This window comes from Copadichromis virginalis, linkage group LG23 (assembly GCF_057382275.1).
Source record: "Copadichromis virginalis isolate Kocher_CV1m ecotype Utaka linkage group LG23, C_Virginalis_male_GT1.1, whole genome shotgun sequence".
Classification (NCBI taxonomy): Eukaryota; Metazoa; Chordata; class Actinopteri; order Cichliformes; family Cichlidae; genus Copadichromis; species Copadichromis virginalis.
In genome coordinates this window covers 9,813,898-9,839,380 of record NC_140639.1, presented here as the reverse complement: position 1 = coordinate 9,839,380, position 25,483 = coordinate 9,813,898, and the positions used below count along the sequence as shown (strand labels likewise).

The window sequence follows — 25,483 nt, the reverse complement described above, 5'->3', positions numbered from 1 at the left end:
AAATTCAATGAATTTGGGAATGATGAGGAATGATGTTGAAAACACTTCAGGCTGTTTTGTCGCCAGCTTTGTAACCGGATCTCTCATCTAATTAGAAAATTAATATGAAAAGAAATAAAACCCTTTGATGGGGTTAGCTGTTTTTAAGAAAGTCTTGGATGTGGCTTAGATGAAGTCTATCAGAATATACTTCTTTACACTTAAATTAAGGATTTTTTTTTCTTTTTTTAAAGATGAAGAAAAAAAATATCTTGACACTCCTGATCTGAAGTTAATGAGGAAAAATTTTTTAAAAAAAATGTGTGGGCGGGGGAAAAACAGTGAAGACGGGACAGTGACCGTAAGTCATACGCTATTTTTCTGTGATGACGCATTACTACCCACTTTAAGTGAGAACAAACCACAACCACTTTACAGTTTCACTAACATAAACAGTTTTTATTTAGGACAGGGCTTTAGTTCTGCTCCAAATGTACTTACTGCTTTTCATGATATTATATTATATTATATTATATTATATTATATTATATTATATTATATTATATTATAATACGAATTTAGCATTTTGCATTAATTATTTTTCTTTTTACTATTTTCTGTTCTGTAGTTTTGGCCTTACGTATTTAAAGACCAGACCACTTATCTTACATTGTTTATTCGAGGCGTTTTCTTACATGTTTACAGTTTTTCAGTTTTGAAGCACAGCTGGGGGACACAGGAGAAAGACCCTGTAAAGAGGAAGGAACGCTGAAGTGGATCACTCATACAAGTTTTTTGAAGCTGAAACTACAGCCAATGCAGTCCGGATTCTTATTGGACAAATTATTTGAGTCTTTTCCTGATTGGCTACTACTGTGAGCAGCAAGCGAATTCATTGGCCATTGAACTACTCCTCCTGCAGTCAGTCCCCGTGTCGTAGCTGTACTCTCCTTTCAGCACAATCTTTGGCATATATTACGTACGTGTAAGGATACACTACATTCGTGAAAAAATGGCAGCTGACGAATAGAAAAAAAGTGGATCTTCAGTCGAAAAAAGAAGGCACTTGTAAGTTAATACTTCAGAATGAATGAGTTGGAGTTTGGGGAAATTATCCGTGGAAGCTTCTCAATCCTGCCTACGTGCGATTCTCTCCGATACTGTGGAAGAAACTGTTCTCAGAGGGTTAACGCTAAGGTTAGCCAACCTAGTTATTAGCCAGCAGCGGTAGCTAACATACAAGCAGTTCCAGTTGTCAACATTGGGCCTAGACTATTACCTGAAACCGTTAATGTTACACAACAGAGAGCAGAGATGCATCATATATCATATATACATCATATATGGAACACTTTAAAACTCGGCGTTATGATAAATTAATTAAATTATACCTTCCTGCCTCGACATGTAGCCTCGCTAGCTGTTACAATCCAAGTTAACATTAAAAGGCTGGTGGGTGAGGCGACATAACCAGCTGATTTGAGAGTAAAAATTAGAAAATGTAGTTCTGGCTGTAGGTAATTATGAGGTTATAAATGTAGGTGTTGTGAATAATAACCTCTTGGGTCGATGTAACGTTAATTTAGCTCATAGGCGGGGCGTTATTAGCGTCATTATAATAGGCAATTCAGCGTGGCTAATATTACCTCAATGACTGAGACCGTGTTTCTACTGTAAATTTGAGGGGAGGGCACGCAGCTTTTATTTGCTGACCTAGAACAGCTGTTGTGCTTTCTTTATACCAAACTCACTAACTTACGGGACTCCTGGTGGTGGAGTTAGTTACATTCTACAGATGTTTTGGGAATGAAACTGAGGGAATGTACACAAAGTTGCAGACTGTGTCGTATGGGCTGTCCCACCACAGGCCCGGTTGTAGCTGAACCTCATGAAAAAACCCACCTTGTACGAGGCTTCCTGTCTCCGTGGGAGTGACCCATTACTGGAAAACCACAATACTGTACGCGAAAGAGGTTCTGATGGTTTTTTACTTTACGAAAAAAGGTTGATTTCCGTTTTGCTAACCACAGTATCCTTTGCCTATCTTCATACTTTTACTATGTGGGCTATTTTTAGGGACATCTCCACTATTCCTTTAAAACTATAAGCTCATGCCTGACCTCCTCAGAATCAACTGGTTTTTTAGCATATTAAATGCTAAATGTCAGTTGAGCTGATTAGTAACTTAAGGTCTGCTGATTTGAGTCCCTATTCAGATGCTGGCATCTCCTCTCTCTCTGAGATGACTGTAGATGTAAACAATTGTAAATGATCTCACATAAAAAGGAGCATAATGAACTAAACGCTAATATTTAGAAGTTAAATTTGTTCCAACCCATAAGCAGCAGCTGCTGTGATTATTTCAGCAGACTGAGGAACAGCTGGAATTAACATCTGCACATTAGTTCTCTAAAAGAATAACACAGGGATGGTTAATATAGACAGAGACAGACTCTCGAAACCTCAGAACAAAAGCTCTTCAGCCTTTTATTGTGTCAGTTCACAAATACTGTTACAGTCAGTGCCCACAGAGTAGCTGCAGTAAAAAAATGGTCAAGATAATTAAAGTTAATATGCACTGAAAGAAAAGGTCTCACCCTCCAGTCTGTCTCAGCCTTAAAGGTGCACAGGGATATTATTAATAACTGCTCAGTACTAAAATACATATTGTACTTAACAGGTAACATTCCCTTTCAGTTCCCTACAGCCAGTTGGAAATTATGCAAATTAGGGGAAATCTCTGATGGATCAAGCAGAAGTAACAACCATTTGTCAATATGCTAATCATGTAAGAGAGTGAGAGGGAACATCACGGCACCAAAAAAGGCTGCTGCAACAAACCTGAGGTGCACAGAAATTTAGATTGGATGGTAGAGATTTAAGAAGGCATTAGGTGAAATACGTGCCATGTGGGCTCTACCTGTTGCATTGCCCTGATTTCATGGCTGAATACCTTCACTCACTCCAACATGGATCTGTCACTTCATGTTGATAATGGTGGCGTTACCGCTTTGAGGATCAGGAGGATTCATGTTTGTTTTTTTTGTTTTCTTTCATTCTGCTGTAACGGATGTACCAATTAAGATTTTCATTTTCTGATATCACTACCATAGATGTTGATATCTGCTGATACCAAATATCTATCTGTGATCAATAAATAACCTGGTACTCTGACACTGAGGAAGACTGGGACCATTCCCAAACAGTAAAAACCTGACCCCCAAACCTGACCGTTCTTCCATGCTGTGTTAGCTTCTTCTCGATGAAGTTAACACAAAACAAAGATGTCATATTTGCCAGATATTCAGTCCAGATACTAGTTTGGTGCATCGTTTTTTTTCTCTATTCGTTTTTTTTAGAGGTCTGCAGGCAGTCGTCTGCATTTCTTAAATACCCATAATACTTCACTCTCTGTAGCCAAATACCTGCGCAAATAGATGTAGGAGTATAATAAGTCAGGCTTTAGTTGTCCATCCCAGTTTCTCATTTGCTAAATTGCACATCTTTTATTCCTCTCTTTGAGTCTTATGCTATGTAACATTTGAAGTGGGAAGCTGGAATTCCTAAATTCACAATTGGAATTTTCAGCTCGAACACTCCCTCGAGTTGGATGTTCTGCTTTGGACAAATTGCCTTGTTGTTATTTCAATATTTTTAAGGCGTTTCTGTCTTGTTTCTGTCCCAAATGATCCATTTTTGTGTTTTCAGGACAAACTTTCAGAGAATACGGAAACAAGTCGGTTGATCATCTGGCACCTTGTTCATCACCATAAAAGTGCCACATTGGTCATCTGTCACCATGGGGAAAACGCCGCTAAAAGGCAAGGACCTTTCATTTGTTTGAGGAAGCTGGTACTTGTGCTTATACAAAATGGAAAAAAATGGGGGGTTTTTCATAATGTAAAAAAAAAAAACTGGTAGTAGTTTCCCTCAGATGTTTGTAAATGTTTGTTACACAGATTGTAGGGTATGTGGCGCCCACCCAAACAAGTTTTGGCTTGAGCCAAAAAGGAAAACCACCCATATTGTGACTAAATTCATATTCTAACCAGTTCTATTAATCGGGGCTTCACTTATCCTAGAAAAATTAACTTTTTTTGTTTATGAAATGGCTATAATTAACAGAGGGTGCCTATACTCTATTACATTCCATAATTATGAATATGTTCTGTGTTCAGACTGTAATTTAAAGCTTGTAATATAAGTTACATTTATAAGGACAATGTATTGTAATGCCTACATTGCCTGAAGTAAGATATAGGGGTTTAAAATGTTTCTAAATTTCTTTTGTTGTTGTCTTTGTAATTTTTAGATCAGAAAGAAGCCAAAAAAGAGAAATCAGGTATGACCCCTTCAAGTTTTTTTTTTAAATTGTGAAAGGATTCACTTCATTCTCATGTTTAACTCTCAGACATGATGAAGTTGATGAAACACAAGATGCACTCTAATAGGTATTTATGTAATCAGAGCAGGATTATAGTTGTTTTATGTAACTTCCTCATGAGCTTTTAATGACAAGCCATTGCAACAGAGAGAGGTTTGTTTGTATCACATACTGCTAAACATCCACAAGAGATGTTCTTCATTTCTTGTCATTATTGAGATTTTGTTCTCAGTGTTTTAAGAAATGAGAAGCTCAGTTGTGTGGCTTGTATAGATGGACTAAAATCATGGTATAATGTCACATTTCACACACTGATAAACTGTTTTATTTCAAGCTTTTGCACACGGATATTCATTTCTGTAATATTTAATAATTGATATACCGTATTTCCCGGACTACAAAGCGCACCTGAATATTAGCCGCACAAGCTAAAATCAGGGGAAAATCCTGTTTTGTACATACATTAGCTGCACCTGACCAAAAGCCGCAGGTGTTTCAATGTTGACTCATCATATGTAAGAGAATATGCACAAAGGGAATTGTCAGGAAAGAGATGGCTGTTTGGAGACACACCCCTTTTATTAATATTTTGAAAAACAAGTTATGGGTACATATTTGCACATGTGCTGTGCTTCATAAATGAGTAACAAATGTATTACATAACAATAACCTACAGCACACCAGAAAAATAGATTCGGACTACCTTTTAGGCTCAGGTGCAGTGACACGGCTTTAACAAGAAGAAAAGTCAGTCATTCACCACCATCTTCCTGCGCTCTAAAACCACCAAAGTCCTCTTCTCCAGTGTCGGATACGAACAGGATCAGGATGGCTTCGTCATCCACTCTCAGCTTCTTTCCTTCGTTGTCACTTTCAAAACCAAAGAAATCCTCATTGTCAGTGTCGGAGTCGAACACCCTCTGAAGGGCCGTGGCGGTGTCCTCCTCTTCATCATGCAGCAGTCCAGCCCTTCGAAATCCGTTGGTGATCGTGGATGTTTTCACACTTTTCCACGCTGTCAGAATCCACCGGTGGAGTTGAGCACAACTTGCTTTTCGCAAGTTTATCGCCGCTCGTCATCCACGACTCCCGCTGAACGCGTAGCGCTACTTTGAAGTTTGTTTTTCGCGCTACTTGTACGGCACTATGTTGCCTGGCGGATGGACATGTGACCAACATACCACTCTTGAACCCCGATCCTTCCGCCAGGCAACGTAGTGCCGTACAACAGCGGAACAAACAAAACAAATCGTCTTACGATATGACAAAAATCATGGACAATCTATAGAAAAGCCGCACCTGACTAAAAGCCGCAGGGTTCAAAGCTTGTGCAAAAAGTAGCGGCTTATAGCCCGACAATTACGGTATTTAATAGATGAAATACACTTTCACTTTCTCACATCGCTTTCTCGTTGTTTCTCTTTAGATGCTTTTAGCTGGGAAGAATATCTCAAGGAAACATCATCGATACCAGCACCAGCAACCTGTTTTCGTCAGGTATGTCCTCCTGAGTTTATAAATGCTACCAAAGTCATGGTCATGTGACTGGTTTGGTTTGTGTGTTAGCAGGATTACTGACAAATGTATTTATTTGAAATAACAAAAACTGTGATCATTCTGGAGTTGTTCTCAAGAAAACATTCCAGAGTAACCTGGACCTGCAGTTTTCAGCCTTGGAGGAAGTGAGCCCCAGCTAGTCTAGTGAAACATTTGCTGAGGTCCATTTGCATGAATATAGACCCAGTGTCTTAGAGGAAAATGTAAATGTAAGGGATATCGCCTCGTTGAGTGACACTGGAATCGGGAAATAAGATGAAGTTTATAAATGGCTTTGGCCGATGTTAATCAGCTGGGTCACATCAATGGTGCACTGACTAAATGTTTCAACGGTCTGATGAAGGGCTGAAAGACTGTTTTCATGCATGAACTCTGGACCGGTACGCGGCTGTCTGAGTGTGAGTGCAGCAGTCCCAGTTACATGCTGCTTAGACCTGCCAATCAGATCAATTGTTTCAGACAGGACAAACAGAGGGCCTGCACCAAGTGTAAGATAGGCTAGTGTAAGATAAATAAGGATTATTTTGAATTGTAAATCATTCAGAGCTACTTTAGTAGAATCTAAGAATCTAAGCAAATACAGGTCTAGACAAGCCCTCGATTGTGATTGTTTGTGTGGGTTTTGCACCCTTTTTATGTGGTTTTAACAAGGAAGTGTACTGTGAATCACAGCAGAGCTAGTAACAAAGCTGTGGGATCACCACTGAGTGAGGTTTCAGTGCTGATGTATTTGGATTCAGGCAGTTAGGGACAGTGATTCAGTAAATTCTCTTCATTTGGATACTTGTTTTTTATGCTCCCAACACCTCATACTGGGTGTACTGGGACAGCTTTTGTTAGACTGTATAGAGAGTTCAAAAACATGTTTGTTTGCTGTGATTACAGCAACCACACTCGTGACATTTTTCTGTTATCTTCAGGTTAGAGTCCCACCTACCAATGACTTCAAGGTGGGAATGAAGCTTGAAGCTCACGACCCACGCAACTCCACCTCAGTTTGCATTGCCACAGTGATGGGTATTACTGGGGTCCGTCTGCGCCTCCGTCTGGACGGCAGTGATAACAGCAATGACTTCTGGAGACTAGTCGACTCCTCTGATATCCAGCCTATCGGCACCTGTGAGAAGAATGGAGATATGCTGCAGCCGCCGCTGGGTAAGGATTGGAAAGAAGCACATACAAGGTTTTGATTTTATCTTTAGTAACAATACACACAACATGAGCTGCAAATTATTCAATAAGGAAGACTTAACTCCCATGTCATCATTATTTTGACTTTGTTACAACCTGAAGTCAAGACAATGTCAGACATGTAAATGGTAAATGGCCTGTATTTTATATAGCGCTTTTACTAGTCCCTAAGGACCCCAAAGCGCTTTACATATCCAGTCATCCACCCATTCACACACTGGTGATGGCAAGCTACATTGTAGCCACAGCCACCCTGGGGCGCACTGACAGAGGCGAGGCTGCCGGACACTGGCGCCACCGGGCCCTCTGACCACCACCAGTAGGCAACGGGTGAAATGTCTTGCCCAAGGACACAACGACCGAGACTGTCCAAGCCGGGGCTCGAACCTGCAACCTTCTGATTACAAGGCGAACTCCCAACTCTTGAGCCACGATCGCCCCGACATGTGAAGAATTATGTTTGGAATATTTTTAAAATAAAAATACATGGTGACAGGATTGCTTTCATTATATTGTACATCTTTATTTAGCTCATATTGGGCCTCTGTGCAGACCCCCAGTTTATCTTTTGTCTGAAACAAGCTGTTTTAGTGCGTATTCTGTTTAGCTACCCATCACAAACAGAAGATTTTTTAGCAACAGAGCTGTGTGCCTAAATTGACTATTTTAGGAATATCCTGTCTCATTTACATCATCAGTATTAAAGAGTAGAAAAAACTGATGCTGAGCATTTAGAGTCGCCTGAAACCTAATAAACAAACTTCCCACAACGAGGGCCTTACGTCACAGTATTTTTAAAAAAGTCTATTTTAATAAACACTCGATACATAATCTATCTGTAGATCAAAGATACAAGTTAACATGATTCAAATGCGTGATTTAAAATGCAGACAAACTCTTTTGTTGCTGTGTTTAAAAGCCTGTCAGCCCACAAGCTGCTGACTCGACTGATGGCAACAAAGTGGAGAACAAGAGTTGCTTGATTCAATTTCGCTTTTAGACAGTAGAAAATGAGCGAGCTCGGAGAAAAGTGGGTGAAATCTTCGGACTTTCTGGTATGTTCTGGAAATATGTTATTTGTTCCAGCTATCATTGAAGTGCTTCCGTTGACTGTTCGGGGAAAATATTTAGGGGTTGCAGAAAGGTCTAAACATTTGTATGGATGGATGGATTGTGTGGAATTTTGATGTGAACATACCATAATGCTGCCTAACAAGCAGCACTGACTAAATAACAAGGTCTACTAATAACAGTAACTTCTGTCTTCTGCATTAGTTCAACTTGGTTTTAAGCCTAAATTCCTGTCATTTCAGGATTTCGGATGAATGCCTCCTCTTGGCCCATGTTTCTGCTGAGAACCTTAAATGGAGCAGAGATGGCACCAGTAACAGCCTTTAAAAAGGTTTGTATTACCTCTGTAAACCTTTTAAAAAAGTATAAAGTATTTAAAAGCTGCTGCAATGACGAATGAGGACGTTGCCTTTATTTCCAGGAACCACCAAGACCCCCTCAGAATAGCTTTAAGCCAGGCATGAAGCTGGAGGCGGTGGACAAGAAGAACCCGTACCTCATCTGCCCCGCCACAATTGGAGAAGTGAAGGGCGATGAGGTCTTCATCATGTTTGACGGTTGGCGGGGCGCCTTTGACTACTGGTGCAAGTACGACTCCCGAGACATCTTCCCGGTAGGCTGGTGCTCCCTCACTAAGCACAGCCTTCAGCCACCCGGCAACAGTGGTAAGTCTTCGACTGTAGGGGGCAGCAGACATCTGCGCATTCCTCACTGCTGTAAATAATGCGGTTTGAGGCAGATGCTATTGTTTGTAATCAATCTTTCATTCATGCTCATTTAGTTGCAGCACACTCCTCCTCTCCCCCACACACCAGCCCGGAAATTACACCCACAGTTAGATAAATATAAACGCAATTAACATTAATCATGTTGTCTTGTTGCTTAGTCTGACAGAGGAAAATATACACAGGGTAATTTTTAACAGGTGCTGAGCACACAGTAGAAAAGGCTTGAGGTTTGCCTCTGTATGTGTGATTACATTACATATAAATGCACATATTTTAGAAGAATAACAGATTTGGATATGTGCATGAATATAGATTTTAATATGGATTTCAGTGAGTGATATTATGGCTCTTAGAAGTTATATAAAGGTCTTTTACACTTCTTCCACCTCTCTCTGAGAGATGAGAGGAAAGAAAAAATATAAACCACCAAGTGACACCAAGTGACAGGGACCAACCAATCAGAGGACACAGTCACAGGTGTACTGCTTAAAAAGCACAGCTGCAAACATTCCCATTTTATTACTGGAAAATGTAATCTTCCAGTAACCCTCCATTTTACCATTTCTGTCTGGAAAATTGGATAATTTGTATTTCCCTCAAACTGGAATACATCCACCCATAGGTTTCATGTCTTCATGTGAAGTTCCTTAAGTTTACTTTTTCAGTCTATATTAGAGCAGGGCGATATGGCCAAAAATATTTATCACAATATATATTTGAAAATTTGCGATAACGATATAACCGACGATATAATTGATGCGAGACAAAATACAACTCCACAACATTACTAGCGCAAAAAGACAACCTTCCATTTATTTTCACTTAAACAAGAAGCTGGTTTTTATGTACATTAAAGCTTTATAAAAATGTAACAGTGCAAATGCAAATTCCTTGCTGAAAGTTTAACCAAAAGGCATTTCCAGTAGAAATGGGCTGACATATCCTGAGCATAACCATGTATAATATCCACTGAAGTTAAAAAGAGGTGCTTTGCAACATTAAACTGCAGTGTGCAGTATGTATTTTTCGGACCATAAGGTGCACGGGATTATAAGGCACATTAAGCGAAACAAAGCAGTCAGATAAATCAAACTTTATTAAACTCATTCTTCTTGCTTCCTCCACTTCTGTACCATTGATTCATTAATGTTGAATTCTCTGGCAGCTGCTCTATTCCCATGTTGTTGCAGTCTATTAATGACTAACCTCATATTGTGGATGGATTATCTCAGTTGTTCTCCTGACTGAAGTTTGGTCCGTTTACAACATCCTGCCATGCGATTGCATTTGTCTCTAACCATGAAGAACCTTCACGTTAACTTTTATAAGTGGAAAAGTGTTAGTGTTCGTCCTCCAGCTTCACTGTTTATGTTATGCTAACATAGCTGTGTCGCTAGCGATCACGTAGCACATCATTATATACCAGCTAGCCCAACTTCAGTAACCCTACAAACGTCACTGCTGTTTAGTTTCCTGTCTTCATTTATGTTGGAAGTGATAGCAGAACTGTACGTTTGATTTTTTTCAGAAATCTCTCAGTCAGAACATGCTATATCATGCTTAGGTAACTAGCGAAACTAGCGAGCTAACTTCCGCTAGCTTCCTGCTAACGTCTAACTCCGTTAAATGTAATAACTTTAGTTTTCATGGATGCCTGGAAGTTAAACTTCATAGTTACACCTGGTAAAGCAGCAATGCTGATCGTTTTATTAAAGATGAAAGAATTTAGACAGTTTTTAACTCTAAGTGATGCTGCAGTGTTGTTTGACCTGAAGTATACGGAGTTTAGGACCCAGATTACTCCCAGATTTAAGAGCATCTTAGTCCGACAAATATGACAATAACAACGGCCGCTTGCATGTTCTGCAAAAAAATGTGCTTTGTCGTGTATCTGACGGACAAACACCAAACCAGTTCCACATCACGGAAGTTGCACCATTTTTACAAACCAATTCTGGTTCATCTGTTTCACTCAACAATCGGCCATGTGCGTATGAAAACAAAGGCACTGCGCATGCGCGTTTTACTCCCATTCTATCGCGATATTTCATTTTCCTATCGTTGCCTAACATTATACCGGTATTACCGTGAACGGTATAATATGGCCCAGCCCTAGTCTATATATACAATCTTCACAATGCATACTGTATCAAACTGTCTCCATACGTGGCAACCTTACACTCAATTCAAGAGGAATGTCTGCAGCTGATCGCTGCACTGGCAGAAGAGCTGGATATTGAATGAACTTGCTATCTTTCTTAACTGTTGCCTCACCACAGCACAGTAAAAATAAAACTATGAAACATGTACAAATTGTTCAGAATGTGCTGCTTGCCGGATATATGTGAGATGAGCTTCCCAGATCAATGACTCATAAGTGAAGAAGCAGCTACTTTTGGCTGCTTGCTTATTCATAAGGCATTGCTCCACATGTTTGATTTGGTGACCTTCCTAATGCAATCCCAATCCTACTTTCTTCCAGGATTGAACCAGGGATCTTTTGCTTGTTAGGCAAATGCTTAACCCACTACACTCCCAAGCAGATTTTCCATCAAACTAGCTGAGCTAGACAAGCAGTTCTCACTGTGCTGTCCCCATAAACACTATAAAAGATGGATGTGAGCCACTGTGATCTCACCTGTTAATTAGTGCAGTCCCGTCATTAAACATAGAGATGAGCGTTTTCATCATTGCCATCTTGGTTTTTTGAAATGTGACAAGAAAAAAACTACATGCCGATTGGCTAATGATTTGTCAGACAAGATTAACTATTTTGCTTTTCTAACTGTTAAAATAACTGTAATTTTACAAAATGAACCTAATGTTTTATTCAATGTGAAACAAAATAAATGAGCCCATGAACTCATCAGGAAAGTGTTTACAGAGCTCAGGGCTGATGATTTCTCTGTAGACTTCCACAGAACTCACCCACTCAGTCACCGCACCTTGACCCAAAAACTACCTAACTAATGCTCAGATTTGGCGAGTGTGAAGAAAGGGTTTTATTTAACCCAAGAAAATAAAAATATATATCAGAAGTACACAAGAATATGAAATAGGTATAGACCTAAAAATGTACAAAACAAGAACGTAAATAAACAAACTATAAAGTAGCAGAGCAAACCATTCTAAACAAAAAGGGGTTAAACTATAGGAACACTCACTAAATTTCATGCAAAAAAAGTCCATTGGCCCCATGCTGTTGCAGAGGATGGTTTGGTCCTCTTATTAACAGCTCCACCCTCAACAAGGGAGCAGCAGATTGGTAACTGAAAAGAAAAAGTAAAGGGAATTAATGCAACAAATAATCAAACTGTAAGTGTGGCAACTATATGTGGCAGTAATGCTGAAAGGCTCAAACCTCAAAGCGGTATACTTGATTTATATGTTGGTTGAGGAGAGTGGATGAATATTACCATTTTACCGTTGTTATTTCAGTTGTGTGGTTGTGATTATGGCCATCTTAGGCTGGGTTGGTGGTTTTGGTGGTTATTCAGTTGTGTTGTTAAACAAAGGCGGTGGGTATTTCTTGACTAAACTCTCGGAAGGCTTTATAAATGAATCCATATGGCATTAAAGTGGAAAGTCAGAGTTTAGCTAGAGGACAAGCAGATAAAGCACAGAAATGTCCTTCTTTTTTTGTGGGTGGGTGTGTGTGTGTGGGTGGTGGGGGTGTATTGTGTGTGTCATAGGCGAATGTTATGAAATCACCCAGAATTAATGGGATGCTGTGACGTTGTAGCTAACCATAGCACCAACAGCTTTTGTTTGTGGATTTTTTGGGTGGATTTTGATAGGTGTAAGATATGGTAAATGGCCTGCATTTGTATAGTGCTTTACTCAGTCCCTAAGGACCCCAAAGCGCTTTACACTACATTCAGTCATTCACCCATTCACACACACATTCACACATATCTTCACACTTCTTCAACCACCACAGTCCTTAACCGTCCTATCAGCATGCAGTGATAGTTAATGGATAAAACTGGCTTCAGTGTAAGAACAGTTAAAATGCTTTGAAATTGAGACTGTATTTACAAAAACTAAACTGACTTTTTGTCTACAAGCTGTTTTAAATAATTATTTTCATTTTTAAAGAACCATTGAACAATCTGCATGCTCCCATTTATTACGGAGCTTCTGGCCAATGCCTAAAACCTGCACTTTCTCCAATGGCCAGCAGGCTGTAACTCCTCTGGCTGTAGAAAGTGGTCAATCTGTGACTGCAGGGAACTTTCCTGATAACTTTGTGGTGTCAGCTGCTGGTTTTAGCTCATATTAAATAAAACGTGAAACATGAAGGTCATTTTGTAAATTGTGGTAAATATTTAAGTTAGAAAGGAGGATTATCTGGGATGATTTGCCCGTCAACAAGTCCTCAGTTTCCCTCATTCCTGACTTCAACATGCAGAGCTGGTGACAGGAAATGCTCCACAGCCATTGTTTTTACAGTTGGATTAATAAGAAGTAGACCGGTAGTCCTGCACTGCCTCTGATTGTGAGTTTGTTGCTTCACACACAACATGCTCAATCTGGATCGATTTCCTTTCTACGGCGCTGCTATATCATCTTAATGTCTACTTTTTGACGTGGTCCTCTTTGTAGACTGCAGCTAAGTTCAGAAATGAGAACTTAGCCGCAGGCTCGGGGCTTCTGACGCTTCTGAGAGCGTCAGAAGCCCCGAGCCAACAGTCGTAGGAGACGAGCGGTGTATTGTGTGTGAAGCTGCAGATCAGTATGGAGGCCTGTTACGTTTGTGTGCGTGTCTGTTAGGGTGGCTGGGATGAAACGGACAGAATTACAAGTGGGAAGGGAGGAAAGCAGCAGCAGGAAAGAGGAGGAGGAATGGGATTTATATTCTTCACTACGTACCTGTTTACATGGAAGAATATATGTTTACATAAAAGCTGCTCAGTGTAGTCTCTACTGCACCAGCACTCCTTATATAGTGGATAAGATTATTAACCACAGAACAGATGAAAGACTTAAAGCCCTCTTTAGTTTTCTGTGTCATACATGAGCCCCGAGACTACTTTAAAAGCTGGAAAAAGTCTTTCCCTACCACTATTTGGTCTGTGTAGAACCTTGAAAAGCATTTTTATCACTTGTTTCTCTGCACGTTGCTATTGTTAGGTATTCTTTAGCACACACACAAACACAAGTATTTACTTGTTGGATACATGGGCTGTTGCTTTGTGTGGATATGTGGTAGTTTTTTTTTTTTGTTTTGTTTTGTTTTGTTTTTTCCAGTATGTTGAGAGTTTAGAAGAAGGGAAACAGAAATCACTGCACATATAAACACCCACCAAAACCTGTGAACTGGTCATTCTGGCTTTGTAGCTTATTAGCTGTTGTGTCTGTGCTGTTGGTTAGAGAAACACAAAAACTGCAAAGATTACAGCATTTCATGAAACTTTCACTTGGTGAAATTTTTTGTATGGATCCAAAAACACTTTGTTTAAAACTGGCTTCTGTTCGAATGATACACAATATTATTTTGATTTGGGGCGCTCCCTGTGTCATTTTCAGTAACATTATGCTATCCTATCCTAGGCTGGCACCCAGAATATATTTTTTTTTAAATTTATTTATTTTTTAAATTAAGAAAAAACATTCAGCATGAGTTCCTATTTATTTGACTGGGAGCCAGTTCAGGGTCCAGAGGGTACTGGAGGCAGCAGTAAGGTATTTTTGTAGTGTTTGAGCGCTGACCTGAGGGACACACTTTGACAACCCTGTCCATATGCATGACCTGCATGTCATCTGTTTTGCTTTCGTTTTGTTTTTTTAATATCCTATTTTTACATTTTTATGCACGTTTTATTCCAAGGACATATTTTCATTGACTCCATTTGTTTTTCTTGCAGTTACTCTGCCGAAGCACCTGCAGATTCTTCCCTCGTCGCCCTCTAAACCGAGTCGGCGATCCATGCAGTCCCCCTACAGACTCCCCAATCCTCTGCCCCCTTTGCCGGTCAGGAAGGGGGTCAGAGGCCGTCGGCCCAAAAGCGAGACCATCGCTCTCCTCAAAGCGGTGGCCGAGGCAGCCGCGGCCCAAAATGGGTCTGTACCTGAAAACACACAGCTGGTACCCCGAGTTCACAAGAAGAGAGGACCCAAACCGGGAAGCAAGGTGAGGCCCAGCTTTGACTGTTTAATCTGTTATCAGCCACACATTTTTATTAAATTTTCCCTTTTACAGCACACCCAAATACAAAAGCCTATAAGAGAACAATTAGTGGGCAAAAACTCATGTATGACAATTCAATTTGAAAGGTATCATCTTCTAGTTTAGGAAAACATGCTTGATTAGCACAAAATTAATACACAAGCTACGTCAGTTCAACTATCACTAAATCCTTTTTGTTTTTGGGCTTTGTCATTATCATTATATCTGAATCATACTAACTAAAACATGCTTCATGCCAGAACTATGGACAATGATCCGAAATGTTCAAATTGTTGCTTTTTTCACTTTTCTGACCCTGAAGATTCTAAAACCGTTTATCACAGTCCAAAACATCTTCTGATTGAGGGACTTACCAGCGTTATATGCTCGACTGAAATCCAGTCAATGTATCCATGTTGGAATGAGAAAGCGATTGTCCACAATCATCAATGAACGCCAATAATGGCTTCATTTTCACAGGCACAAAATAGATGCAACAACTGGGAAAACTGCCGTACAACCGCAGCAGTCCTGAAATGAAAACGACACTGAAAATGTGGCAAAAATTCCTTTTTTTTCCTAGGCAACAAGCTCAAGAAAACAGTACTACCCAACAACAGTATCGGGGAGTTTTGTTTCCTATTTTCCAAACAATGTGGTTAAACAGCAAGCAGTTGATGTTGTAGGGCATTATTTACATCTTTGAATAATTTCATGAAAAACCCCAATGTTCTTTTAAACTGCGTGTCCTGACAAAGTTACACATCAAAATTGCTTCAGTTTTTCCAGGTCTGTGTGCTGAGCTGGTAACTGTGGTGATTATGATTTCTGTAAAATGGACCAAATGCAACTGCAGTTGTGATTGGCTCCTTGGACTATGATTGTTTGCAGATTACATTTTGATTTGTAATGAGAGCCTGGAAAGGTGGAAGTATGCTTCCATAAAAAGAAAACAAAGCTCTTCAGAATCTGCCTGTAATGTGTCCACACTGTGAAACCTTTAAACACTGAGCATTGCTTTAACCGAGCTTAAAGCTTACAGCAGCATGTCATCACTTTAATGTTTTATTGTGTAATGCATCAGGTGCACCCCCTTTTCACTCACAGTGGTGCACTTTTCTACCCAGTTTATTTCAGTGAGAGCAGGATTTTCAAACGTGGCTCTGAAAGATGTAAACACTGCAAAGGAGGGCATGTATCTAAGACATTTAACCATTTTTGTCAGACTTACAGCCATAATGCAGACACTACCCTCATAACTTTTTTTTTTTTAATTCTTTAATCAAGGTTATAATTACTGCCCTAGCACACATATACACCCAGAACTAAGAATTAGCTTTACTTTAACATTCCTTATTGTTAAATTGTTTATAAACATCTGTTTTTCAGAGAAAGCCCAAAATGATCCAAGGCTCCACACAGCTGCCGAGCATCCAGGTGCCACAGGAAAGTCCTGCCAACCTAAACTCAGTGGTTTCGACAGGTAAACGCTAACGGCTCTACTGGTGCACAGAATGAAAGCTCTCATTTGAATGTCTGATTAGTTCAGTGTGTCTGCGTTGTTTCAGTGTGTGTGTACGTTAATAAGCACGGAAACTGCGGACCCCACCTGGACAGGAAGCAGATGCAGCATCTACCTGACCACTTTGGACCAGGTCCAGTGAACTCTGTGCTCCAGCAGGTCGTCCAGTCATGTATAGACTGTGCATACCAGCCTAAAGTCCTGCTCAGCGCTCTGCAGAATGACTCGGGCGGAGGGGAGGTCGTCAAAGGTATAAAGTTGTTCTGTTATTGTCACCTTAGGCAGCCGTGCATGATGATTGATAGAATACTAAAACATGTTCTCATCACCACAGTGAGAACAGATGGTGGAGTCCGTGTGGTCAGGCTACCGTCAGCTTCCAGTGCTTCCTTTGTACTGCGCTTCCTGGAGACCATGTGTCGTCATCTGCAGTGCGACAACCTGTTCAGCAGCCAGCCGTTCAGCCACTACTCGGCTTACGAGAGGAAGAAATCAGGTAAAGCCTGCAACTTTTTATTTTTAATAGCACTGTTTACAAATTGCTTTTACAGAATACTTTGACAAACCAGCAAAACAAGGATGGTAAATTCAAATAAAAAGAGACACAAGGGCAAACAAATCCAGTTTAAAATGAAAAATTTAGAACAGAGGAAAAATATAAAGACAAAACTCCATCAGCTATAACAGAAAATATACCCAAGGAAATTTTCAGAAGTGAAACTTTCAAGGACATTACAAAATGATATGAAGTGATGGAGGATGATAAGAAGAAGATGTTACATAAAAGGAAGTTTAGTAAAAGAAGGGATGTCAGTGGGCCACATCCCCCTCAGGCAGGTTGTTCAACAATCAAGGGCTTCTAATGCAAAAGGTTGATCATCTTCGTATTTAATCCTGGACTTTGGAAGCAGCAGGAAGACCTAACCTGATGATCTAATGCTACGAACGGGCAACAATATGGGGTCAACGTTTCTGCTGTCTAGAGAAAGGTAGAGAAGCCAGGATCAGGGTGATGGAATACTAAGAAGAAGAAGGTGTACTTTATTGGTCCCCGTGGGGAAAATCCCTCTCTGCATTTAACCCATTCACTTAGTGAAGCAGTGGGCAGCCATTGGGCGCCCGGGGAGCAGTGTGTGGGGACGGTACCTTGCTCAGGGGTACCTCAGGGTAGCTGTTCAGGGGAATCGAACCCCCGACCTTCCGATCATGGGGCCGCCACTCTACCTACTGAGCTATCCCTGCCCTGCCTTACTACTAAAACCAGTAAGAAACCAGACTGCTGCATTTTAAACCAGCAGTAACGCAAGAGTAACGTCTCATTTGCACCACAAAGAAAAATGTTGCAATAATCTGGAAGAAGAAACTCCACACATCCATTAAAAAAAGCGAGAGTTCTGTGTGATTATCTTTAAACTTTCTCAGATATAAAATGAAATGTGGAATTTTGAATTCGCCATTGTTGAAAAAAGTGGAACGTGACGGACAAACTCTTAGCACATCTAAATGAAGGTGGTGTAAGTTTCTGTTCCTGTCACAGAAAGGTGAGAGCATCTCAAAGAATCCTACAGCCACAGATGTAGTGCTCTGGGATTTATTTCACCTGTGTAAAGAACATGAAATATAGATTCTGTCCTGTGTGGTCCTGTAGTTTTTGCACATACAGTAGTTGAGGTCTAAGATTAAGTGGTATGCTGTGAGGAATGTCCATGTATACAGTCGTATATCACAACTTTGGACTCATTTCCACTGCTAAAAAATCCTCCTTAACCCTGTTTAGTTTGTGCAGCTGCTGGATGGTGGGAATAATGAGAGCATGACACATCAAAGCTGCTGACTGACTGCAGTGAGATTAAAAAATTGGGGGAAAATCCTGATTGCTTTCTTGTGTGGCTCAAACCACAACTATCTACCAGTGCAGAGGACCTACCACCTAACGATTGACTAACAGTCAGTAGTAACCGGTTGTGTGGTTTCAGCTGGAGTGGGGATGCCAACAGCCGTTAGTTCGAGTGCGTCATCTGTTGGGAGGAGCTGGCTAACACTAACATGGTTCCAAGAAAGCTAAAGAGGCTCTTGGAACCCAAAGATCCCTCCTGAGAGAAATTTGGCCCTCTTCAAAAGATGGATCTCAAACAGATGGACTAAGAGTGTTTGTTAGGATTGTGTGAAAGAATCTGATCAGGCAATGAAGCATGTAGGCTAGTGGAGTGACGACACTCTTGGAATAAAAATGGCAGGTGTCTTGTTAGATCCAGATTGTGCAACTAGGCTGTAGATAAAATCTGACAGCGCAATCAAACTGAGAACTAAAGACATCTCAGAAGCCACACAGTCATCTTTTTACTGATATTTGAGCTTGTGTGGTGGTGTAATTTATACACAAACCACTGGTGTGAGTTAAAGTGAGTTTCTGTGTTTCAGTGAAAGAAGAGGTGATGGACGCGCCATCACTGGCAAGAGGGAGTAAACGAAGTCTCTCTGGAGTCTCTCCACCGTATGCAGCGCCGCTGTCTCCTAAACATTTACGTGCTGAAGCTCATCCTTCAGAAGGTACAGCTTTCCTTACGGATCTTATCCCGAAGAGCGGGATTATGTAATCTGTTACGTTTGTCTGTTTGTTAGCAGTCTACTGTTCAGTTTTCATGATATCAGATTTGTGTGATGGTGGGCAACGCCTCAAGCTGATTTCATTTTCAAGTTCACACCTAAATCAGTTTTTTCATTAAAATGCCCTTTGACACCAGAGTGACGTCATAACCAGCTGACATCAGGATGTAATGTAGTTATTTTTGAAAATGGCAGCCAATTAAAATTATTCAGAAACCTTAATTTGTGGAAAAACGCAACCTTGTATAAAATATTTTTTTATTTTTTTGTAATCGGTAAGCACACATTTTTGACTCTGTATGCTTATTCTTGGTCTCTGCTAGGCTAGCTTTGCGTGATTCTGGTCCTGTCAAACAGAGCTGGTTGAGCTCACTTAGCTGTCCCAGTGTTCCCAGACTGGGAAGTCTTCAGTGCACAAACAATTAGAAATCATCCCAGTAAAGTGACGTTACTGAATCACTGTCCTCACTGCCTGAATCTGAATACATCAGCACTGTAGCTTCACTCTATTGTGACCCATAGCTCTGCTGTTGTTAGCTCTGTTACTGCTGCACAGTACACTTCCTCATTAAAAGCAGATAAAGAGTGCAAAGCCCAGGAAAACAGTTATAATCTCAGTGTTTAATTAGAGCCTGCTAAGATATTAATGTGGTTAGGAGTGCTTGTTTCAGCTTACGGGAGGGGGCTATTATCCTCATTTCCACTTCTTTATTTTTATTCTTGAACCCAGCTAGAATACTTTGCTGTCAGTGGGCCCATTTCACAAACACTTGTTAATTGATCGTTACTCAGTCACCGTTAAAGAGAAAAATATGATAAAGAGAAAATTCAAATGGTTTTGGAAAGAAGAGAAGACGAGCTTTACAGAAATAGAGTGTATTGTGGTAGTGCATAGCACTCGCAAGCTACTACTGTCTGAACGCAATCAGAAAAATCAGCTCCACCTCGATCTTACCCAGTGTTGCCAACTCCTCAGTAAGGAAAATCGCTATTGGCTGTCCTAAAAGTCGCTAGAAATCGCTAAATGATGTCATCGCCTAATTTGCATAATTGGTCATGCTAATGTAATTGTAACCTATGTTGTAGGAGAGAGAAATAACATCGTGGAAAAGACATAAAGTGAGTAAAAAAAAAAGTCCTAAATGCATTTCGAAAGATTTTAGAACTATAAATAAAATTTCTTTTACCAATTATTGCTTCTTTTTTTTTTTTTTGTAATGTCACAATTCCAATCCTCCTCCTTTATCCGGGCTTGGACCAAGAAAAAAGTGACCCGAAATAGGCACTCTAGTGGAGTTACTGTGTGTGTTTGTGTGTTTATAAGTAGTTTTAAACCTTGTGATCCACAAAACATCATAACAGTAAAAGAAGAACTGACTCCGTTACAGTCAGTGCGAGAGCTGCGGCTTCGCTCATGCGCGATTCATTTGCCGCTTGGACGCATAGGTGTGAACATCTCCTGCCCTGATAGCAGCTGGGGGAGGACTATCCTCCGCCCGTAAGCGCTTTGGCACGGGCGAGGTTCCCACCGCAGCACCGCTGCTTGTTGAGAGTAAGAGCGATACGCACTTTCACGTCAAAAAGCCGTCATAAATAAGTCTCCAATAACACCAGAGAAAGTCGCCAGATTTGTCGCTAGTCTCTTTTTAGAAAAGAAGTCACTAAGGGGGTCTGAAAACTCGCTAAATATAGCGACAAAGTCACTAAGTTGGCAACACTGATCTTACCATCTGTGCTTCACATTACTTTAACTCGGCCATTTTGGGCTAGAAAGAAAATTCCATTAATTCCTGAAAAATTAGTTTTACAACCAAAATGACAAAATGGGTACAGGCAGCCGGTGATATGTGGGTGATAAAGGATTGAGGCAAACTTTCCTCTGATTGGCTGCCCCTCAACGGTCAAGGCTAACCCCCCTGATTAGGTTTTTGCTACGATTTGTGCGTTGAACTTTGAAGATTGTTTATTTGTCACGTGCATAGTTATACAAGTACAACACGCAATGAAATGTGACCTGCGGAGCGGTCAGGAAGGCGTCTGGACGTGTCTGCGGCATCTTAAAACATGTAGAGAAACAAAATTAAGCAAGCAGTGCGCGCAATGACTGTGCAGCCAGATCTGTGCGCCTAAGATGACCATATAAAAGAGATCCACTGTATGACCTCATACTGAGCCAAAAGTAGAAAAAACTGTGGACGTTTAGACGTCTCTGAACCCTGAGCTTTTGACTCACAGGGATTACTTTTACAGACGCTGATCTGCAAATTCACAATTCTGTGTGTGTTCTTTCTGTCTAAAATGACATTTTAAAGTTGTGCATGTTGTTTCTCTTTCCAGCAGAGACTCTGCCCCATGAAGAGAACGGCTTAATAAAGGAGCAGCGCTACATGGACTCCGCCTCCAACTCCATGACCCCGCGACCCCAGACTATGCGGAGTTTCTCGGAGTACCACTCCCAGGCCAGCAGCCTCTACCATCACAGCAGCAGCAGCACACCGATGCGCCGCCTTTCATCTAACCCTGCAGAAATGAGCTCCACACAACCCCTCAGAAGAGTCGAAGGTAGAGAGAGAGCTTGTGTGTGTCAGATACACCTGTGTTTTCAAAAGACTTTTAAATAACACAATATAAAAGGTGCTCTGCTGCAAATCTACATAAATCATAAATGAATCATGTACTTATAAAGTTGTAATCAGCTGTTCTCCAATGGTTCAGACATGAACTTCACCATAGTGGCGAGCAGTGCGTGATGGGTAGTCCCCACTGATGAAGTTAAAGTCAGATCCTAAGTGATCCATGTGTTAATGAAGTTACTATACCAAATGAGTAAATAGGGGAAACTATCACAGACAAAACAGGCATGAAAATAAAACATGCTTATTTTTGTTTCTCTCACTTTGACCTCCAAATAGTTTGTTTTGGGGTTTTTGTTGTTGTTGTTGTTGTTTTGTTTTTTTTCACATTAGCAGACTGTGAGCTGTTGTACGAGGTTGAAGCTCCAGCTGTGCATGACCCCAGCATGTTTTGGCCAACATAATAAACACAACAACTTGTTACCAACGGTTCATCAACTAGGAGGCTCAGAGGATTTGATTCTTATTATGGTCATTTGTGCATCACTAGCAATACCACATAAAAGGTTTTTCTTTTGATGAATGGAGCCTGATCAGCAGTTTGTGGATAGCTTATTTAATATTTGTGAGTTACAAATAAACAACAGTAGCTACAGATTAAAACTGCCGCTGTCTTGGATCGTTGTGTCAGTGGGGCAGCTCCAGCTTTCTGAGATGGAAATCAGACATGAGAGTTCCAGATGAACGTAACCTGCCAGTCACTCTGTAATTTGCTACTGGAGTTTGAACATGAGAAGAAATTAATTCCATTTCAATGTTTTGTGCAGCTGCCAGCTCCACCACAGGTCCCGAGGCTCTGGCGTCTGAGAGGGAGAGTCTGCAGTTCCCCAGCAAAAACCCCTCCTCCTGGTCCATCGAAGAGGTGATGCAGTTCGTCAGGGACGCCGACCCCACAGCTTTGGCACCTCATGCTGAGCTCTTCAGAAAACATGTAAGTTAATGAAAAATGTATCCGATTTTCATTGTTTGTATTCATTTTTACTCTGGAGCTCGTTTGTGGAGAACCATCTTGAAAGGAAGTCTGTAATTTCATTGCTTTTTCTCCTTCTTCTCCAGTTTCATTCAATCGCACATCTTCAACTACCCACAGATGGCGGCAATAAGCCCGTTTTCAATCGTCTGTGATCTAAATCTGAAAGGAAACTTTGCAAACACTCTATTTAAGGCAGCTCAGGCTAAGATGATAAAGATGGCCTTAATTTAACAAGATCTAGAATAAGCCTCGAGGTTTCCATCGTTTTACCTGTGAAAAGATGGTCATGGTTATGTTCAGTTATGAACCTCATTTTACTCCAGCTGTTACAACAATCTGATAAAGTGAAAGGTTTGGGCACACTCTCCTATTCATTTATTAAAACCTTTGACAGATATTGTGTCTGATTGTGAAGGCAGTGTCACCTGGGTCTTTATCTAACACACTGTGCACCCAGCAGACTTTCTGGGTTGGAGGCAGAGCAGCGAGATGCACTTTCAGCATAAAAACCCCACAACTGGGGCCTAACTCACTGCTGAAGACCCCCAAAATATTTGTTTTCAATTGGAATTATATATATATTTTTAAAATTACTGCATGGTTATTTAAGCTAATGACAGTGTTTCTGTTTTTCTAATACAAGTCCCGGTGTCTGTTTCCACAGGAGATTGATGGCAAAGCTCTGATGCTCCTGCGGAGCGACATGATCATGAAGTATATGGGTCTGAAACTGGGGCCCGCACTGAAGCTCTGCCATCACATAGAGAGGCTGAAACAAGGCAAACTGTAACTACGAGATCCCGGCAGAACCCACGAGCAATAAGCCCCGAGAGAGCCGGCGTTTGCATACTGACTCATGGGGCACACAGGGGTTACATGTTACTCCAGACTCCACCTGGAGGGAGCGGATGGATGTTACAACGTCATCCCGACTTTGCGAGTGGAGAAAGTGTGCCGTGCATTGCTGACACATTACCTCATCCCCTCATCAGTGAACAAAAAGCTGTTCGGCTCTCATAGACATGCTGACTCTGAAATCCCAAAGGAAAATAATCCCCGTAGTGTTTACATTGCACATGTGCGCACATTTTCTTTCTTTCTTTTTTTTTTTTTTTAAATGGAGGAGAAATCTTTTGATCCTGGTTTTGGATCCCCCAAAGATGGTGAATGTTTCTTCTTATATCAATTGTTATTGTTAAATCGATAAGGAAGGGTTGGTATACCGAGAAAAAGATCCATCAGATATTCCTCCACAGGGTTTGAATGCTATTTTTATTTTATTTTTTATCATGTATAGCGGTTTATCTGCCTGCCTGAAGAATATGAACCCATTCCACTTCTTTCACACGAGCTTTCTTTGCCTTGAACTTTGTCGGCGTCAAGGCGATTGTTATATTCTGATGTTTGTCTGGCAGAATCAGCTCCTGCTGCAAGGCATTCTCGGTGGTCTCCAAACCGTCTGCATCCCAAGCACACGCCAGTTGAGGGTTTTATCAATTTCAACGGATGGGAATGTTTAGGAAGTGCAAATCGGACATTTCTAAGGGCTTTCTTTGTTAAGTTTGACTTAATATTTTTATCAGTCGTGTCATTTAAGCTCATCGGTCCGACCTCAGTGTTGTCACTTTCGACCATTACAATCACTGTTAGCAATGAAAACAGATGTGTACAGTTTTATGGGTTTAACCATGAATATCAGCGACAGAATGTACATTTTGTAGAAACGTAATATTTTAAGGAAATAAGTTAGAAATGTGAAGATAAAGGGGGATGGGGGTTCTTCTTTTTAATAGTTAACGCAGTGCTTTTAGTTCAAATACTCCCAGTACTAAACTCTGCCTTGCTTTACCTACAATATTTCTCAGGTTTATGTGATCTTTGTTAGTACAAGATTTTGTAGCATACTGTTTATAATATACTTCCTGTTACCCTCTTCCCTTACTTAAAGACTTGTGCCATATAAATAGTCAACACATGATCCAAGTGCTGTTGATTTCTTTCCCTTCTTGCATCTTCTTTAAACTACTTGAAAAAAGTGTTGCAAAACATCACTTGTCCATTACAAGTCATCACACCAGATAAACAATGTGTTTATGATGTTGTGTATTTTCTCTTCTTTTCTATAAACCTGTCAAAAACAAAAAGATGTGTTGTTACTGACTTTTTCATCTGATTAACCAGGATCACATATAAAAGCTCGCTGTCAGTTTTGCTGATTTAGGAAAATGTTTTAAAAATTCAGGAAAGTGAGAATTTCTGTGTATTTAAAACAAAAATGTTATAGTTCGGTAATTTTATTGATAAACTCCTCAAACTTTGATTTGATAAGTATCTGAGGCTGAGACCACAGGACTGTAAAACATGATTATTGGGCTTCATTTCTGTACTGAACAGTCATTTTAAGATTAGCTAGTAAATAACAATTAATGTTGTTCATGAGACTAAAGTCATCTTACTTTGGTAATGTAAATATAATATGGCCAATATTAAAGTTATTATTTCAATCATTAATTATTACAGCAGCGAATAAACTCTTTCAAATACTGAGCTTCAGTAAAGATTCAAGCTGCATTTATTTATATTTCCTGTCACCTTAAATCTTCACTCAAAGACAGGTTTCTTTGACACTGTATATATAAATGTATTATATATAAGACATATTGTTCTTT

At 40.4% G+C, this 25,483-nt stretch overlaps 1 protein-coding gene across 3 annotated transcripts; it reads left to right on the top strand.

The window, feature by feature from the left end:
• The first annotated feature begins 934 nt into the window (after nucleotides 1–934).
• Nucleotides 935–24,790, top strand: LOC146680288 (sex comb on midleg-like protein 2). 3 transcript variants are annotated; one of them, XM_085447875.1, is made up of 15 exons: nucleotides 935–1,047; nucleotides 3,688–3,800; nucleotides 4,292–4,321; nucleotides 5,790–5,860; nucleotides 6,841–7,075; nucleotides 8,425–8,513; nucleotides 8,604–8,847; nucleotides 14,778–15,043; nucleotides 16,469–16,562; nucleotides 16,648–16,851; nucleotides 16,936–17,097; nucleotides 19,023–19,151; nucleotides 21,549–21,770; nucleotides 22,609–22,772; nucleotides 23,479–24,790. In XM_085447875.1, the coding sequence occupies exons 2-15, from the start codon at nucleotides 3,779–3,781 to the stop codon at nucleotides 23,602–23,604; spliced, it is 2,058 nt and encodes a 685-aa protein (XP_085304001.1). In that variant the 5' UTR covers nucleotides 935–1,047; nucleotides 3,688–3,778; the 3' UTR covers nucleotides 23,605–24,790. The 3 variants fall into 3 exon arrangements, with proteins under 3 accessions (XP_085304001.1, XP_085303999.1, XP_085304000.1); XM_085447873.1 differs by having other exon boundaries at nucleotides 936–1,047; nucleotides 21,546–21,770; XM_085447874.1 differs by lacking the exon at nucleotides 935–1,047 and adding an exon at nucleotides 1,073–1,176 and having other exon boundaries at nucleotides 21,546–21,770.
• The last annotated feature ends 693 nt before the right edge of the window (nucleotides 24,791–25,483 follow it).